We start from the raw sequence: 20,440 nt of genomic DNA, 5'->3' as shown, positions 1-20,440 counted from the left end.
AAAATACATATATGAACAAATATAGGGCAAAGTAGTTCATGGCACATATTTTTTTAGTATTAGCTAGTTCACATGGAGTTTCAAACGGAGTTCAAACATGTCTAGGGTATATAGCAAGGCTTAAGACGTGGTTAGTGTGTGTTGCATAGACATGAGTGGGTATGTGAGTGTGATGCTTAGAACATGCAGTTGTGACATACGTGTATACAATAAGCAATTAATAAACATGTAGGTTGTTCGGCTAGCAGGTAGGTCATTGTGAGATTATTAAATAACAAGCTATCTGAGGTGCTGCCTAGTATGAGTTATAATTGCTGGTTTCAAGACACAGAGAACAGCAAAAGAAAAACAAAGATGAAAACATTTGCTGATAAATTAGGATATTATCACCCAGAGGAAGTCCACTGGCTACAGGTTATGCGTGCTTATTAGTGGACTTTCGCCAGCAAGTCACACTGTGGCCGGTTGTCAGGGTCTTCAGGACCAGTATGGGCTGTGTATCTCGTCGCTGCCCACCAGCTCCTGCCTTTACAGACCCTCATCACTGCGGTCAGGCTGTGTCTTTGATGTTCCGTTGGGTGCTGAAGCGCCTGGGTGCTTAAGCTGTTTGCAGGTAGGTGAGGTCGGCGAGTTTTCAGTCTGGCAGGGTTTCTCCGTGTGGGAGCTCTGCGAGCAGGCTTTACCCCTGGTGCAGGTGGTGTCGGATGCTTGTGTCTCTTTGCTCTCAGTCCAGGGGAGGAGCAGGCTGTCTGCATGGCGCTGGGGGCCACTGTGGCAACGGTTGCCGTGTGTGTGAGTTGCTGCTGCCGGGACTCTATTCGGGTCCAGAATGCTGCACACAGGGCGTTGAATGCCGCTTGAAACTTTGTTTCCCAGTGGAGCATGTGCTCGGATGGTGTGGCAGCCATTTTAGCTGTCGGGCCTCTCTGGCCTCGTTTGCGGTGTCTGGGTCTCAGGGTGAGGACTGGGATCACCCCCCCCGGTCCATAGGGGGGGGGGCGGAGCCGGATCCACGACGGACTGTACCCCTGGCTGGGGTCTGTTGTGCGGGATAGTGGGGTAGCGGCCATCCACCCCACTCTCCACCGGAGAAGGCCCCGGTTGGGGCAACTTAGATTTCTCCCCCAGGGGACTGAAGCTCGACGAGCCAGCTTCTCCCCGGGTCCAGCAGTTCCTCAGCTTTAGGCTACTTCGCTGTCGGTCCAGTCTTGTGTGGTAAAACATGGTTTTAGAGAATTTTCTCAAGTGAGTTGCAGGAGCTGCTTTAGCTTGCAGCCATCCAGCTCGGCGGTCTGGCCCCGCCCCCCTTTTTAAGTGTTTTTAAGTCTAAATTTGGATTCTGTAGCAAGTTCAATGGAAGCATACTTAAAGGATCACTATAGGGTCATGAACACAAACATGTATTTCTGACCCTATAGTGTTAAAACCACCATCTAGCCCCCATGGGCCCCTCGTGCCTCCATAAATATAATAAAAATCTCTGCATGCTGTTAGACTCAGAAAAACAAGCAGTGTGCTGACATCATCAGAAGTGGTTGCCTGATCCAATCACAATGCTTCCCCATAGGATTGGCTGAGACTGACAAGGAGGCGGATCAGGGACAGAGCCAGCATGATTCAAACACACCCCTGGCCAATCAGCATCTCCTCATAGAGATGAATTGAATCAATGAATCTCTATGAGGAAAGTTCAGTGACTGCATGCAGAGGGTGGAGACACTGAATGTTTGGATGCATTTTAGGCAGCCATGACCCAGGAAGGATCTATAACAGCCATCTGAGGAGTGGCCAGTGAAGTTATCACTAGGCTGTAATGTAAACACTGCATTTTCTATGAAAAGACAGTGTTTACAGCAAAAAGCCTGAAGGTAATGATTCTACTCACCAGAACAAATTCAATAAGCTGTAGTTGTTCTGGTGAATATAGTGTCCCTTTAAACCTGGTTTTTATTTTAGTGCCTTTCTTTGGCCGTTGAATGGCTCCCTACATTATATAATATCAATGTTTCTTAAGCTGTGTCATTTCTCCTCTGAGTAGCTCATGAGGGTTACCTTTACTGTTGTAAGGATTGATCACCTGTCCTCTGATTCATAAATGTATATCTCTCACTGGTTGTCTTTATTCTCTCTTTGTGTTCCTCTACCACATGGTTCTCTAATGCGGGTCTTGTGTTTATTTCTAAACATATTCTTTATAATTAAAGTTTAACATCTGGTTCGGATGAGCACTTTTGAAATCTTTGTGTTTCAAACCTTGTTTTTGCCACTTCTCAAAAGGTAGGCCTCAATCTACCAGTGAACTATGCTACCAAATGTTCTTGCCCCGGTATAGCTGTCTTCCAAGCTAAACTAATGTTGGCTTTTCTCCTAGCATTAGTACTTTTCCTGTTTACTTTCGCATTGCAATGACATGTTTACCTTTACAGACCTAGTTGTGCTGCGTAGAAGAACATACTTTGAGGATTAAATGTGATTTTGGACAGACATTGAAGGACGGTTGACCATATCTATTTTGATACCTCTAAATAGTACATATGTGGGGTATTGTTTCCATTTCCATATGGTGCAGTGTGAAGTAGTTTTGACTATAATAAGAAATTGTATGTTGATAATCATACAGTAACCAATATTAATTCATCTTATAGAATATAATTAAGCTCTACCAAGTGGTGTGTCCCCGAAGAGCTGCTCCACGTGTGTCAAGATAAATTCCACCACAATGGACTGGATTCTAACCTCCATAAATGCTGCAGTGCCATTGAACCCAGATGCTTCAATATCCTTGGACCTTGGACAGAAGAAAGGATAATAATCAAACATATACTTTGCCATTTCGTCATATTACAATAGACATGGACAGACATAGGGTCAATACAATACAGACAGAATTTGAGGTTCTCCTATTACTAAGTAGACCCAATTTCTAACTTGGGCCTTGATTTGATATTTTTGGATACGTTTTGAAATAATTTATTATTTTGTATAAACTTTTAGAATAATGTAATGTTTTAAAAAATACTTTAATCTTTTTATATATATATATATATATATATATATATATATATATATATATATATATATATATATATATATATATATTTATATATAATTTTAGAAGTTTATCCAAAAATATAAAATGATTTCAAAAGCGTATCCAAAAATGATGCCTTAGTGGACTTTTTGTGTATCAGAACAATCATTTAAGGATATTACTGATTAAGGAATACACATAACATTTTTAAGAGATGAAGACATGGAAAGAAGATTGTTGGTTCTTCTAATTCCTATTACTAGACATGTGGACAGACTATTATTTATAATTAAGGCAAATCTGGTCTCTGAGCATTCACAACATACAGGATATTTTACCTGAGCAAGTTCGGAGCCCAGACTATGGCTAGATTCCTTGCATGCATGTTTGTTTGTGAGCTGAAGGAAGCCATTCGAACCAGATGCCTCATGAGATACTCCAGGGTTCTACAGAACATAAATGGAAAAAAATGGAAAAGGTTAGTACTTTGTATTTGCCTAAAGTTGTACAGGCACATTATATACTGCAGATTTGAGAGTTAAATAATGAATTAAGACTTGGAACCAGATGGAAGGTATCTTCTGACCTGTAATGAGGACGTGGAAGGTCTTTCAGCACATCCTTTATCTTCACTAATCGTTCTTGCTCAAGTTGTATTGCTACAGCATCCTGGTTTAAAAACCACAAGATCATTAGGAAGAACGTTTTTATTTTATCAAAGTTATAAAGTTATTTTTTGATTGATCATGTGCCCCCAAACAGATTTTAAACCATGTTTTTCTCAGAACAAATCCATTAATTAGGACAGGAGAAGATCTCTATAACAGGGTTTGCAATTTCTCTTGTTTCCTGGCAATTTGCTAATGGGAATTGAGCCCTGGCATTCTGGATCAAGGGGTATAGTATTATTGTTCTCAGCAGAAACATATCCTATGTGCAGATGGATTATGGAAGAGTAACAGGTCTTAGAGTACCAGGAATGTTGCTGACCAAAACTGCTGCTGCGTGGTTCACTATGTAATGATCATGGCATCCTGCATCAATAGAAGGTAGTCATGCTGGAGCAGTGCCATTCAGAACTAGCTGAAGCACATCTATACGGCTGTACTCATGCTATTTGGCAGCAAGGGAAAGGTCTCCAAAGGTGTGAACTATGGGCATTGGGGGGTGGGAGCCTCTGTTGTGGGGAATGGAGGAAGCAAGTTCCACAAACAAAAATATTACAGGTGCTGCAATACAAGAAACAGGGCTAATTTTAGGTACTAGGGCCTACTAAGGGATTTAGTCCAAAGCTAAATGTGATCACACCTGCCTCGAGGCTGCATCAAAGGTCAATCCCCAATGCCACCCTTTTTCACATGCAGTCACAGACACATTCTCTTACCTCCCCTCATTTCCCTTGTATCTCTTTTTATTTCCAAGTCTTCTGTTTTGTCTCTCTCCCCAACTCCTTGTCTTTCTTTTGCTCTAGGTCACTATACCCCTCTCCTTGAATACCTCCTGAGTTTTGCCTCTTTATCTTTTCTCATCCCAAGCTCTACTACTTTCTACCATAGTAGGGTGGATGATGGGAATGTGCTTGAGCTTTGTGTCTAAAGTCTGAGGTCATAGCATCTGTCGACAGTACTCTCTGTGTGTATAGGGATGTGTGCGATGTGTGCATATATTTATCCACCTCTCTATGTAGAGCCACTGATTCATGCTGGTGTTCAATGCAGATTTATATAACCCATGGGCCATGCTGCCCTCTAAAGCAAAAGGAATGCAGTACATTCATCACCCATCACCTCCACCCAACAGTCATCTATGGCGTGAGAATGTTTCCACTACCACTTTCAAAGTGAAAATACTAGTACCTTTTCCATTAGGCATGTGATATGGACCTATAGAGCCGCACATCTGGGGCTTCAACCCCTTAAAGTCACCTCTAACAATACCTATGGAGAGGAATAGTGATCTATATAGCAGGTTGACTATTGACATGGTTAATAGGAGGCAGTAGGTTAGTGATATGAAGCAAAAATTATCAAGTGACATAAAGAGGGATAATAGAGATGAGAGGTCAAGAGGTGCGAGTACAAACACATATACACACTCAAAATCCACAAAATTACATATGCACCTAAATACACACATGCACACTCCTCACAAATACACCATTATATTCACACACAAACTGAAATATCGTCATAGTAAACCACTGCATTCAAACAACAATATACACCTACATTTAAAGGGACACTGTAGGCACCCATTGAAGTGGTCTGGGTGCCAACTCCCATCACCCTTAACCCTGCAAGTGTAATTATTGCAGTTTTTATAAACGGCAATAATTACCTTGAAGGGTTAAGTCCTCCTCTAATGGCTGTCTACAAGACAGCCACTAGAGGGACTTATGACTTCTTAGACGACTTTAACGCTAGATGTCCTCACGCTATGCATGAGGACCTCCAGTGTCGCCGGAATTCCCATAGGAAAGCATTGACTAATGCTTTCCTATGGGGAGGTCTAATGTGCGTGCTCAGTCATTGCTGCGCATGCGCAATAGGTCTCCCCCAGTGGGGGAGGACCATGTGTGGAGCCTGACCCAGCGCCGAGGGACATTGGTACTGGATTCAGGTAATTGTCTGAAGAGGTTTAAACCCCTTCAGCAACACGGTATGGGGGGCGGGAGGGCCGGGGGCACTTCAGGATTCTCTAGTGCCAGGAAAACGGGTTTGTTTTCCTGACACTAGAGAATACCCTTAAGCACACCGGCACTAAATATTATGACATCCTTTGCATTTTAAGTGGTAAGTAACTGGACTTTTTAAATATTTGGCCAAAATATAGCCAACTTATCCCCCTCCACCCCCCCACACACGATATATATATATAAATATATATTGTTCATTGTCTGGCAGGTGACAGTTGGTAGCAGAGATTGGATGTGGTGCAATGGTTATATCAATACTTGGTGGGAGCTGGTACTTACAGCAAACTTGTCATACAGCTGATATGTTAACAGTGGGTTCGGCAGTTGTCTGAAATATGCTTTGCAGAGGGAACTGACACAATGTACATCTTGGTAGTATGTGTCCTTGTTCATATCAGGGAGTCGATCTGTTTCAAATTCCTGCCTGTTATTCAGAAGGACACAGCACAATTAATGACTTAACCTTGCAATTTGTCCAGTCAAATAGGTACTTGATCTCTCGAAATGGCAATTTTTTTTTATTTTTCATGCATATAAAGATAATGAATTAGAAACTATGAAAGCAAAAATAAAAAGGGGGGAGGGGGGGGAGGGAATTGTATTTGCAATGCATCACATACAACTGTATTTATTGTACTGTAGTTTTGTAGTTTGGTGGGACAGGCAGGAAGGGTGCGACATAGGAGCAAAACGTCTTTTAAACGCTAACCCATCCAGTATACCTCGCTGTAATGTAACTTACACATTGCACATAAAGAAACACTCAAAGCACCATAACTACTACAGTCAGTTATACTAGTTATGGTGCCCTGGCTCTCTGGGTAATCATTTTGTCTGTCATTTAGCCTTCAGTGCACTAATAACCAAGGTAGACCAAAGGATGAAGGTAGACCAAGAAACTTATAATAGGGGTTGCCAGATGTCGGGAAGCTGACTGCACAGTATGTTAAATGAGCTTCTGGTTGCCGTCTGACTAATGTAGCGTGGCTGAATGGCGTCATGATAGAGAGGCTGCTTTCTCCTGATAGGACTTTATCTAGCGCACAGTGCTGTGCATTATGTGTGTGAAGGGCCAGGATCATGACGACATAATTTTCCTGCTCCTTGTTTACACACTGTCTGCTGGAGCCTCAATGTAAGGTCCTTGTTAAAAGTGCACTAGACCTAAGTATGCCACTAGGCCACACTACATTAAGGGATTTTTCCAAGGTTGCCTGTGTGTGGATAATTCAGTTTGTGTGATTGTGTGTATGTCCGAATATACAGTGCTACGGAATTTGCTGGCGCTATATAAATAATAAAATAATATGTACCTGTGAGTGTGTATCAATGACTGTGTATGGAAGTGATTATCTGTGTGTCTGTCAGTGAAGAACTGTGAGTGTGTTTGGGAATATGGATCTGTGTGTGTATTTTTGTGTGGGGAGTAGGAATCAGAGGTCCCCATGTGAGAAGACCTCTTGGACATTGATCCTCAGATAAACAGAGTTTGAGATTTGAGATTTACACTCTCCCCCATCTTATTTGTACTGCAGATTATATACACAATTTTAGCTCACTTACCGTAATTTCTGCACATTGGAAGCGATCCCGCACAGTCGGTAAATTCCGTCTACTACTCCATGCTCTTCCACAAATTCGGTGCAGCATTTTAATACCTGTGGAACTGGTGGAATACATTTTATTAGTGGCAAGTCATTTTTTTTCAATTCTTTATTTTTGTGGTGCATTTGAGGAACAACAATCAAGTAGGGTCAATAACCAAATCACAAGGTTTGTACTAGAAGAGGACAGTATGTGTCAAGGTAGTAGCACCATTTTGTATACATATCATAAGAGAAACATACATGCATAAATGCAAGATCAATTAATAACATAGGAACAGATAGCAAAGACATGAATATTACAGGAGTAGTAATAGTGACTAAGTATGTGAAATGAGATATACATCTCTAGAATTCCGCTGGATCTTGAGACAGTCAACCAACCCCCTGACTGGGTAGCTTATGGAAATGCATGGAGAGTCCACTTGTGGAAGCAGCATAGCAGCACTAGGCAGGTTCATCCTTCCACCCCCAGGTCCGCCAAAGGGCCTCCATCCTCGAGCCACGTAGGACCCTGAAGCATTGCAGAGGGTAGCGTCGACGGACTCCTGTAGCGCACCTGCGCAGATGCGGTCGGCATGTTGGGACTAGGCTCCGCGTAGCTCTCGATCAGATATGCGATATGCGTGTTGGCTGGTTTCAATTTCAGTCCGCACTTGTTAGGAGTATGTGGGGCAGGCATTTTGGGAAGTGCAGTCTGCCAGAGTCACCACACTGTTCAGGGTAACTGCTCTCGAATCCAGCGTGGTTCAGAGTAACCCTCATTGGGGGCAAGTATGGGGCCCAAGTTGCACTCAGAGTAGGCCAGGGCAGGCTGGGTAACGGGAGATCGGCCGCGTCTCCCGGCAACACCTCTCGCCAGGCCCCAAGTTTTGCCAGCTGGTCAGTTCGCTCAGCAGGCGGATCAGGAGCTGGAAGTCGTCGGTAAAGGTGCTCAAGAAGTTCTGCATCCCGTTTTTGTACATTTCTATCATGTATATATGCAATCCTCCCCACTGTCCTGGATTCTGACAAGATACAGGACAGTTTCGCTATGACTTCCTTCTTAGGTTTGTTTGCTGGTTTCTTGCTTCTGGGAAAACCAGAGAAAAGTCCACAATGAGCAAAGCAAAAATGCCTCACATACAAAGTTAGTCACCAAAGTGAGAATTGTTGGGAATTAAAAGTGTATTTAAAATGTCTAAATAGCAGAATAGGCCTAAATAGCAAAAGATAAACAATTCTTCAAGTCAGTTATACTTCCATTCCAGCTACTTTGGGCTTAAATTGATTTTGAATTCATGACAATTCTCACTTTTGTTAAAAAAAAAAAAAAAAAAAAAAAGGTGCTCTCGCTTCGTCAAACGAATAAAAAACGTTTTGCCCACTTCAACTGCCCTCTGCACATGTGCTACCATGACTGGAACTGACCAGCACAATTGCCAATCAGCCTCGCTGCTTGCTGGTTTGCAAGGGACATTTTTGAAAGGGTCCACCATCGCATCAATAGTCGCATGCATTGCATATTTATATGCATTGGTGTTGCATTAGACAATAATTCCAGTCTTATTTTGCTCATGCACAAGAATACACAGGGTTCTTCAAATAGGGATGCACCCTCTAGGAGTGGGCATATTACTAATGATAAAAAAACTGCATAAATGTCACACCTACTCCCAACTTCACCCCAAGCACCCTGTAAGAATAATGGTTTTTAAAAAGAGGTGTTAGAAAGAGATCTAGCAGTGCATTTCAAAGCAACATCTGTTATTTATTGCTACCACAAAGACACATGACCTCTGGTTAAAAGCACATGCTGACTGCAAAATATCAACCTCACCTACTTGGACAAACAAAACAAAACACGTTTTTTGTGCTGCGTCATGGTCTACTGTGTGAGGAAAAAGTATTTAAAAAAAATATATGTATATTTGTCACTTTTTACTCAAAATGTAGATGCTCTAAACTTCTAACATCCAGGAAAATCGCCTTCTCTAAGTAAGTGCAACAAGCTCAGCTATCCGCAATAACCCTTCCAGCGCTATAGTGGTAAGGTTGAAGACTCAGCTTTCTATTGTTGAAAGGGAAGTGAAACATTGAAATAAATTACTGCAGTCCGCAGGATCTCCAAGACAGAACCTGCAAATTACGCCATCGACAATGCAAATTCTCAGAAATGGGACATGTCTGCAGGCACAAATGCACACGTATAGTAGAAATACCATCGGATATTACAGACCGGTTTAACTACTCTAACATGCAGTCCTTTGCAATATAGGCAGAGTGGATTTGCCAGTAAATAACTTCACATACGGCCATGATCACCAAGTAGACCAATAAATAAATGCAAGCACCGTATATAATGTATTAGGGCTCCGCCACAGCTTCATTAACATAGAAACATAGAATGTCTAGAATGGAAGCTCATTGAGCAGGGCCCTCAACCGCTCTGTTCCTGTACGTCCAGTTGTCTGGTTACAATTACATGTCTGTTAGTCCACCCAATGTACAGCGCTACGGGATCTGATGGCGCTATATAAATAAAATAATAATAATAAGGTGATGGCAGACAAGAACCATTTGTCCCATCTAGTCTGCCCAATTTTCTAAATACTTTCATTAGTCCCTGGCCTTATATTAAGTCTTATAGGTATAAGGTATAGCCTTATACCTACCCCATGCATGCTTAAAGGGAATCTCCAGTGCCAGGAAAACTATCTGTTATCCTGGCACTGGAGGGTCCCTCTCCCTCCCACCCCCCAATCCCCAGTTACTGAAGGGGTGAAAACCCCTTCAGTCACTTACCTGAGGCAGCGGCGATGTCCCTTGCTGCTGTCTCCTCCTTCGCGACGCTCCTCCTCTTCATTGCGTCGGCCGGTGGGCGAGACTGATCCCGCCCACCGGCCGAGGAGACCTAATGCGCACCTATGGGAAAATGAGCGACGCTGGAGATCCTCACACAGCGTGAGGACGTCCAGCGACGCTCTAGCACAGAAAACCTGTGCTATGAAGGAGGAAGTGACCTCTAGTGGCTGTCTAGTAGACAGCCACTAGAGGTGGAGTTAACCCTGCAAGGTAATTATTGCAGTTTATAAAAAACTGCAATAATTACACTTGCAGGGTTAAGAGTAGTGGGAGTTGGCACCCAGACCACTCCAATGGGCAGAAGTGGTCTGGGTGCCTGGAGTGTCCCTTTAAACTCCCTCACTGTGTTAACTTCTACTACTTTAGCTAGAAGGCTACTCCATGTATCCACTATCCTCTCTGTAAAGTAATACTTCCTGAGATTATTTTTTAAACCTTTGCCCCTCTAAATTAAGACAATGTCCTCTTCTTGTGGTAGTTTTTCTTCTTTTAAATATAGTCTCTTACTATTGATTCCCTTTATGTATTTAAATGTTAACAGATTACTATTATTTGGTATAACATATTAAATTTAACTTTAGTATTTATCATCAGAATATCTAACATGCAGTTTCAAATTGTTCATAGTTAGCATCCCCCTTTCCAAGGCTCACTTAGAGACTCAGTTTTTAGTTAGCCCCCCTCCAATCAATGTCCAATATCCAATAGCAATTCTAATTGGTCAGTCATGGCCATTTTTGCCTATAAAGTGAAATTGGTGATTTCTTTTTTTTTCTGATTGGTTCCTTTGTGTCAGGGTACTTGAAGCCTCTACCTCCGAAAGAGGTAGAGACTTAGTAGTTTACTCCTCCAGCAGGTCGGCTTCCTCCATCCCTCGCGGCTCTCCTAGACACTCTCACGCCGGCCGCGAGGGATCCGTCTCATTTTATGACGTCACGCACGCTGCCCGACGTCATGACGTCAGTCCGGACCGATCTGTCACTCAAGTGACTGGAAGCCACTCAGGACTCGTCGGAGGCGGGTATACTCACTGTAACCAGGGTATTTCAACCTGGTTCTCCCATTCACTCATTGCCCTGTCGTGGTTCTAGCCTGTCTAGTCACACAGTGCTCTGGCGATTTCAGTTATTCCTTTGGTTCCGACCCGGCTAGTTTGACTTACTCTGTTTCCCTCTGGTATCCTTGACCCGGCTTGTTCCTCGCTCACCTGTCCTCTCGTTCCCTCGACCTCGGCTTGTTTCTGACCATTCTCTTTACTCTCCGTACGTTAGTCCGGCCATTCTAAGGTCCGGTATACGTACCCTGTCCTGTTTGTACTTTGCGTGTTGGATCCCTGTCCCGATCCTGACATTACGACAGGGCCAATGGATCCTGCAGGTACAAACAGTCAGGTTGGTCCCTCTGATTCCAGGTTTGACGCCATGGAACACAGAATGGACCAGATGGCACTAGCACTACAGGCGCTATTATCTCGTGCCAATAACCCACCTGAGGAGATCCGTACTACTTCCATCTCTCCTGTAAGTTCTGGTCTAGAGGTAGCCACTGTAGGTGCCTCTTCCCGTATTACCCCACCTGTACGTTATGGTGGTTCACCGGAGAAGTGTCGTGGTTTTTTGAACCAGATTAGTATCCACTTCGAACTACAACCTCGCTCCTATCCCACAGATAGGGCGAAAGTTGGATTTATTATCACCCTACTCATTGAGAAAGCTCTGAGATGGGCCAACCCACTATGGGAGAATGATAACCCATTGGTATATAATTATAATGCCTTTGTAGCTGCATTTAGAAGAACTTTTGACCCTCCTGGTAGGAAGGTTAATGCAGCCAGATTACTGTTGCGCCTGAGACAGGAGAACCGAACACTTGTGGATTATGCACTAGAGTTCAGGTCTCTGGCGGCAGAAGTCAAGTGGAATGAGCAGGCTTATATAGATGTATTTTTGAACGGGCTATCAGATATTATCCTTGATGAGCTTGCTACTAGGGAGCTTCCTGAGAATTCAGAGGACTTAATTTCGTTCATTTCTCGTATTGATGAGCGTTTAAGAGAGAGACAGAATACTAGAGAGAGGAACTTCAGACCTGCCTTTAAATTAGCCCCTACATTTCAAAGTCCTGATTCCAATACCTCACTGTATCCTGAACTTATGCAGATAGGCAATACTCGCCTTTCTGAAGAGGAGAGGCAGTACAGGGGAAGGGAGGGTTTATGTATGTATTGTGGAGCCAGAGGTCATTTGCGTCTGAATTGTCCTACTCGCTCGGGAAACGCCTGCACCTAAGTTTCTCTAGAGGACAGGCCTTGGGTGTTTCTATTTTGTCCTCTACGCATAATTATAAAGATCACAGGCTTCTGCTACCAATTTCTTTAACGTGGGAGAAGGGAATGCTAAAGACCATGGCCTTGATAGATTCCGGAGCTGCTGAGAATTTTATCGACCAAGTCTTTGCTACTAAACACACTATCCCATCCCAGTTAAGGGATACACCCTTGGCCGTTGAGGCCATAGATGGTAGACCTTTACTTGAGCCTGTTATCTCTCGTGAGACTATACCCATTAACTTAACTATTGGTATCTTACACGAGGAGAACTTATCACTTATGCTCATTTCATCTCCTTCTGTTCCCATAGTCCTGGGCTACCCATGGTTAAAGAGACATAACCCTATTATCGATTGGGAATTAGGGGAGATAATCTCATGGGGCCAGGGTTGTCAGGAGAGGTGTTTACGCAGGGTGTCTCCATTGGCTATGATTAACACACCAGATAGTTCTACCCAGTCTACAGGGAGACAGATACCTCCTCTGTACATAGACTTGAAAGCAGTGTTCGATAAGAAGAACGCTGATACACTACCCCCACACAGGACCTTTGATTGTAAAATTAATCTTTTGCCCGGCACCATGCCCCCCAGGGGTAATGTATATCCTCTATCCATTAAAGAGAATTCTGTTTTAGAGGAATATATTCAGGAGAATTTAGACAAGGGATTCATTAGGAGATCTTCTTCTCCCGCCGGGGCTGGATTTTTTTTTGTTAAAAAGAAGGATGGCTCACTCAGACCATGTATTGATTACCGAGGTTTGAATAAAATAACCATTAGGAATGCCTATCCGATCCCCTTGATTACCGAGCTCTTTGATCGGCTAAAAGGTTCTAAGATTTTCACCAAGTTGGACCTCAGAGGGGCATATAACTTGGTGAGAATTCAACAAGGTCACGAGTGGAAGACGGCGTTTAATACCCGCTACGGGCATTATGAGTACACGGTCATGCCTTTTGGCCTTTGTAACGCACCGGCAGTATTCCAGGATCTAATTAACGAAGTTCTTAGGGAATTTCAACAGGATTGTGTTATTGTATACCTGGATGACATTCTCATACACTCTAGAGAGATTGAGACCCACCATAGACAAGTCAGAAAGGTATTACACAAACTTCTACAACACGGCTTATACTGCAAATTGGAGAAATGCAGCTTTGACCAGACCCAGATAGATTTTCTTGGATACGTGATTTCTGGGGAAGGCTTTAAGATGGATCCTGACAAACTCCAGTCTATTCTAGATTGGCCATTGCCTAAGGGACTCAAGGCTATCCAGAGGTTTATTGGGTTCTCCAATTATTATAGGCGCTTCATTAAGGGTTACTCTTCTATTATTGCACCTATTACCAATATGACCAAACAAGGGGCTGATACTAAGACTTGGTCTACTGAAGCTCTCGTTGCTTTCAAAAATCTCAAAGAACTTTTTGCTTCTGCCCCAATATTAGTCCATCCTGATACATCCTTGCCGTTCCTACTTGAGGTCGATGCCTCTGAGACAGGAGTAGGTGCCGTTCTCTCACAAAGGTTGGGGGTGGATAAACCGTTACATCCTTGTGTTTTTTTTTCCAAGAAACTTTCTGGGCCTGAGAGCAGGTATGACATCGGAGACAGGGAATTGTTAGCAGTCATTAAAGCCTTGAAAGAGTGGAGACATCTATTGGAGGGCACCTTACATCCGGTTACTATTTTGACGGACCACAAGAACTTGTCCTATATTGGGGAGGCTAAGCGTTTGTCCTCTAGGCAAGCTCGTTGGTCCTTATTCCTGACTCATTTCAATTATGTACTTACTTACAGACCTGGCTCTAAGAACTCTAAGGCCGATGCTTTGTCTCGACAATATGAACCTTTCACTGTATCTGAACCGATTCTTTCTTCTATAGTTCCTAAATGCAAGATTGTTGCTAATACGAATCTCAGGATTCATTCCCCGTTACTGGCCGAGATCATTAAGCTGCAACATCTAGCACCTAAACAGACTCCTGAGGGTCGACATTTCGTTCCCCCTACTCTTCAACTGGAGCTGTTGCAATGTTTCCATAACAGCAAGATGGCGGGACATCCTGGTATCCGCAAGACGTATGCTTTGATTTCTAAAGACTTCTGGTGGCCTGCTTTACGTAAAGATACTAAAGATTTCATCGCTGCGTGTGAAGTGTGTACTAAGACCAAACAACCTCATACGCTCCCAAGTGGATTCCTGCATCCCTTAGAGGTACCAGAGAAACCATGGTCTTGTTTGGCCATGGACTTTATTGTCGATCTACCTATCTCTAAAAAACAGACTGTTATCCTCACCGTGGTTGACAGATTCACCAAGATGGCCCACTTCATTCCCTTGCCTAAACTTCCATCCTCCCAAGAGTTGGCAGAGATATTCGCGAGGGAGATTTTTCGCTTACATGGGATACCTTCCCAAATCGTATCTGACAGAGGGTCCCAATTTGTTTCCCGTTTTTGGAGATCCTTTTGTTCTCAACTAGGTATTAAATTACATTTCTCTTCTGCCTATCATCCCCAGTCTAACGGAGCTGCTGAACGTACTAACCAAAAGATTGAGCAATATCTACGTTGTTTTGTTTCCGAACACCAGGACGATTGGGTCGGTTTGATTCCTTGGGCGGAGTTTGCGCACAACAATCTCGTTTGTGACTCTACTCATTCAAGCCCCTTCTTCATGAACTATGGCTTTCATCCATCTATTCTTCCCTCGGTTTCTCCTTCCCAAGGTGTACCGTCGGTTGATGTACATGTTGCCAATTTGAGGAAGTTGTGGGATCAGACTCGACAAATTCTTCTACACAATTCTATGCTGGTTAAGAAACACGCCGATAAACGTAGAAGGGCGGCTCCGATTTTCGTTCCAGGCGATAGAGTATGGTTAAGCACTAGGAATATTCGGCTTAAAGTTCCTTCCATGAAATTCGCTCCTCGATATATTGGCCCTTTCAGGATCTTGACTCGAATTAACCCAGTGGCGTATCGTCTAGCTCTCCCAGCTGCCTTACGCATCCCTAACTCCTTTCACGTTTCATTGTTGAAACCCCTAGTTTGTAACAGATTCTCCTCCACGATCGCCCCTCCTCGCTCTGTTCAGGTGGAGGGTCAGGAGGAGTATGAGGTTAACTCCATCATTGATTCTCGTATCTCTCGGGGGAGAGTACAATATTTGGTCGACTGGAAGGGATATGGTCCTGAGGAGAGAAGTTGGGTACCACAAGAGGATGTTCATGCTCCTCGCCTTCGCAGGGCGTTTCACTCACGCTTTCCGTCTCGTCCCGGTTCCTTCCGCCCGGTGGGCGTATCTGAGAGGGGGGGTACTGTCAGGGTACCTGAAGCCTCTACCTCTGAAAGAGGTAGAGACTTAGTAGTTTACTCCTCCAGCAGGTCAGCTTCCTCCATCCCTCGCGGCTCTCCTAGACACTCTCACGCCGGCCGCGAGGGATCCGTCTCATTTTATGACGTCACGCACGCTGCCCGACGTCATGACGTCAGTCCGGACCGATCTGTCACTCAAGTGACTGGAAGCCACTCAGGACTCGTCGGAGGCGGGTATACTCACTGTAACCAGGGTATTTAAACCTGGTTCTCCCATTCACTCATTGCCCTGTCGTGGTTCTAGCCTGTCTAGTCACACAGTGCTCTGGCGATTTCAGTTATTCCTTTGGTTCCGACCCGGCTAGTTTGACTTACTCTGTTTCCCTCTGGTATCCTTGACCCGGCTTGTTCCTCGCTCACCTGTCCTTTCGTTCCCTCGACCTCGGCTTGTTTCTGACCATTCTCTTTACTCTCCGTACGTTAGTCCGGCCATTCTAAGGTCCGGTATACGTACCCTGTCCTGTTTGTACTTTGCGTGTTGGATCCCTGTCCCGATCCTGACACTTTGGCTGCCATGCAACTTTAAATGGGTTCGCACTGGCCATGATGCAGTGGAGGAAAAGGCTCCCAGAAAGTTCTGTATCTTGTAAAAGTGTTTAAAAATGATTGGACACAAATCGAACGGATGATGCCTAAAGACTCTTTGTGATCTGTAGTGGCTTGTTTTGTAGGACTGGGCTAAAAAATGCTGCCCTACAGAATGTGAAATTCATCTGCTTCTAGTGTGAAATTAGTTCATCTTGTTGGTTTTTTATAAGATCTCTCTGGAACATGAATTCTAGGGCAGTATTTTTATATATTACCCTTGACTTAGAATGTTGATGAAACTGAAAGACTGGATCTAATTACTACTGTGAAAGCTGTAAAGAGCTTTCAATATTTTTTTATTTATATGTTATGTAGTTTCAACATATTCCCCAATGATTCAGCATGGGGTTGTCAAAACAATGGATATAGCACCGTAGTGACTTCTACTATAAAGTTTGTAATTAAGTACTTTTGGCCCACATGGTCTCAGTGCCTAATGCAGCAACGAGAGGTGAACTGTTATCCCAAGAGATTACATTAACCAACTTTACCTTGGTGGGTAACTACAGACCCATCTTGATAATTAATGCTGGAAGGTACCTTGGTGGGCAACTACAGACCCATCTTGCTAATTAATGCTGGACACCAAGATATTGCTGAAAGTGCTGACAGCTCGTCGCAACCCCCCGGCTGCCCAGGTTGGTACACCCAGATCAGGTAAGGTTCATCCCCCAGAGGCAATTTATGAGAACACCAGAAGAGTAATAGACCTGGCGTGGAGGATAGGTGAGATGTGAACACCTTCTTTGCTCCTATCTATTGATGCAGAAAAGGCATTTGACAGAGTGGCCATATCTTTTTGGTTTGCTGGAAGCATGGTGCTTTCAGCCCCCTTTCCCAATGGCAATAAGGACTTTATACTCTGAGCGTATCCTCCTAGGGGTTCATCCAGCATCCATTACCCTATCCAATGGAATAAGCAGGGTTGCCCATTGTCCCCTTTGTTTGCCCTATCTCTGAAGCCCCTTCTACACCTTATTAGAGAGAATCAATCCATAGAGGTAATAGATATGGGCGGAGAACCTTTTATAATAGCGGCCTACGCCGATGTTGTTCTCTTAACTCTGGCAAACCCTACTTCCTACTTCTTCCCCGTTATTTACGCTGCTATCAGACTTTGGGACACTATCAGGATATAGTGTCAGTGTAGGCAAATCCCAAGCAATAGACTTGAACTTGTCAGCAGCCAACACAGACACAATAAAATCAAAATACAAATTGCAGATCAAATCCTCATTCCACTACTTAGACATTCAGATGACAGACGACCCAAACACACTATTTGCAATGAATTACTTTGCCATGTTTCAACAGATCATAAGACAGAGAGGAGAGACAAATTTCTGGGATAGGTAGAATATGCTTACAAATGAATAAATTACAGAGGTTGCCCTTTCTGTTCCAGGTTCTACCAATGCGGGTCACTAAGCAAGATCTGGAGAGTGCAATAGAATCTTTTATATGGGGGTAATTAGAGATACAGGCGATCAAGAAATATGCTAAAGTGACTAAATATTGAAGGGGTTTAGGCCTTCAGAACCTACTGATGTACTACTACTCAGCTAAGCTAGCACAAGTGGTGATGTGGCATGCTCCAGGGGACAGAATATGGTTGTATCTTGAATTCTATATGATGGGGTCAGATCTCCCTATGTTGTAGATGTGGATAAACAAACCCCGGAGGACCCAACTCTTCACAATATGCCTAACATCCCTCAATAACCTCTGTGTTTCAGAGACACTTCGATTTAGATCCATGGCTTTTCCTTTTATCCCAACAAGTAGCTGGTTTCCCAAAAGAGACACAAAAACTGTTGAATAAAATCAGCATAGCTGGTAGAAGAGCTATTATGGCATCATGGCTAGGAGCGCCAGCCCCTTCTTTTGGTGAAGTTAGATCAAAAACAGATGAAAAACAGTTGATAAATCAACTGCCCACTGTGCACAACACTTTACCAGCTTACCTTTTATAAAGTTTGGGACCCTTGGTGAGACTTTTCATCTACAACAGTGCACGGGTGATCACAATAGATCTTACTCTGATCTCAACACAGTGGTATCCCCCCCCCCTAATTTCTTATGCTAATGAATTTGAATGACCACTCTATATTTATCCTGGCTAGTTCTGGTATGGGAGACCAAGTGGGATTCACACTTCAGTCTGGAGTTGAGGAGATCTGGGGAACGTAGAGATAGGGTGGAGCTGATGTTGGGGGAGGGGAGCTAGAGGTGAAGAGAAATTAGAGAACAAGGGGTATAGGGATGATACACTGATCAGCCAGAACATTTAACCTATACGTAATAAAGATTAAGGAACTGCACCCATTAAAATACAGTTTAAAATGTTATAAGGCTACTTAAAATCACCTATCTCTGCAAACAATTTCAGTTCCACCATATGGTCACTGTGTGTTAAGCACATCAGTACTTCACAGTACCCCAATATCAGTGGGTTCTACACTAATCCCAACTGACTGCTCTTAGCCAGCCAGGGACACCCCTGCCCGGTTGCACTCCGTGCTTCCTGAAACCGAAATTTTCTGAAGCTGGAATGCTGCCTGGGGGAAGTTGAGATCCACACTGGAGGCAGCTATGTGGTTAAATCGTTCAAGAGAGGTTTAACCACTTGAGGAAAGAGTGTGTGCAGAGGCCTCCTGACACCATAACAACTTAATTTAGATTAAGTTGTAATTATGCCTAAACTGTACCTTTAATCAAATACACTTTAGTTCATTCTGCACTAGCACGATTTCATTTGTCGCCCATGTTGGAATTAATGTAGGACCCACTGATATTGTGATAGTGTGAAATAGTGATAAGCTCAATAACGCCATAACACACACAATATGGCCATATTGTGGAACTGAGTTTCCATATTTGTTTGCTGAGATAGGTGATTTTAAGTAGCCTTATCAAATTTTAAACTATTTTTATATCAGCGCTACGGAATCTGATGGCGCTATATAAATAATAAAATAATAATAATGTGTGAGCTGTAGCTTAGTCTGTAATATGTATACATTTTGGTCTCTTTAGTAGCACCATTCCTGAGAAATGTTTTGGGTGTGCCCCTAATTCCCTTTTTGCCTTTACAACATTAGAAGTGCTGAGAGGTGAAGGGAATAACATTGATTAAATTGTTACAACGGCACTTGTCAAGGGGTGGGATATATTAAGCAGTTCTTGAATTTAATGTGTTGGAAGCAGGAAAAATGGGCAAACGAAAAAGATCTAAGTGACTTTAAAAGGACCAAATGGAGATGGCTAGACGACTGGGTCGGAGCGTCTCCAAATTGGCAAGTCTTGTGGAGTGTTGCCAGTATGCAGTGGTTAGTACCTACCAAAATGGTCATGGGAGTCCAAGGCTCATTGATGCACATGGGTGAAGGCTAGCCCGTAGCTCAATGCACTGTAGCTTAGATTGCAGAAAAGGTTAATGCTGTCCATGATAGAAAGGTGTCAGAACACATAATGCATCGCAGTTTGCTGCGTATGGGGCTGCATAGTGCCCATGTTCACCTCTGTCTACCACCGAAAGCGCCTTCAATGGAGACATTAGCATCAGAACTGGACCATAGAACAATGGACGAAGGTTGCTTAGTCTGATGAATTACATTTTCTTTAAGATCAGGTGGATGGCCGTGTGCGTATGGCACCAGGATCCACTATGGGAACCTTGGCTCTTGGCATTCATGTGGATGTTACTTTGACAGGTACCATCTACCTAGAGATTGTTGCAGACATGTGCAACTTTTTATGGCAATTGTATTCCCTAATGGGAGGGTACATTATCCTCTTTCAGTTTGCCATACTGCAAAAATTGTTCAGGAATTGTTTGAGGAACATGACAAAGACAAAGAGTTCAAAGTGTTGCCTTGGCCTCCAAATTCCTGAGATCTCAATCCTATTGAGCATCTGTGAATGTGCTGTGGGATGTGCTGGAGCAACAAATCTAGTCCATGG

The 20,440-nt window shown here is 43.5% G+C and overlaps 1 protein-coding gene across 1 annotated transcript in view; it reads right to left on the bottom strand.

Annotated features, from left to right (window-relative positions):
* ARHGAP30 (Rho GTPase activating protein 30) overlaps positions 1–20,440 on the bottom strand; it is a 49,008-nt gene that overhangs the window by 10,965 nt on the left and 17,603 nt on the right. The window contains exons 2-6 of the mRNA XM_063439291.1: positions 7,290–7,392; positions 6,006–6,150; positions 3,618–3,700; positions 3,370–3,477; positions 2,664–2,788 (exon numbers count right to left, since the gene is read on the bottom strand). Of these exons, the coding sequence (XP_063295361.1) occupies positions 2,664–2,788; positions 3,370–3,477; positions 3,618–3,700; positions 6,006–6,150; positions 7,290–7,392 (564 nt within the window). The remainder of the gene's footprint in view (positions 1–2,663; positions 2,789–3,369; positions 3,478–3,617; positions 3,701–6,005; positions 6,151–7,289; positions 7,393–20,440) is intronic.

This window comes from Pelobates fuscus, chromosome 13 (genome assembly GCF_036172605.1).
Source record: "Pelobates fuscus isolate aPelFus1 chromosome 13, aPelFus1.pri, whole genome shotgun sequence".
NCBI classification, from domain to species: Eukaryota; Metazoa; Chordata; class Amphibia; order Anura; family Pelobatidae; genus Pelobates; species Pelobates fuscus.
Note: the sequence above shows the minus strand (reverse complement) of the source record. Positions and strands in the feature narration are given on the sequence as shown.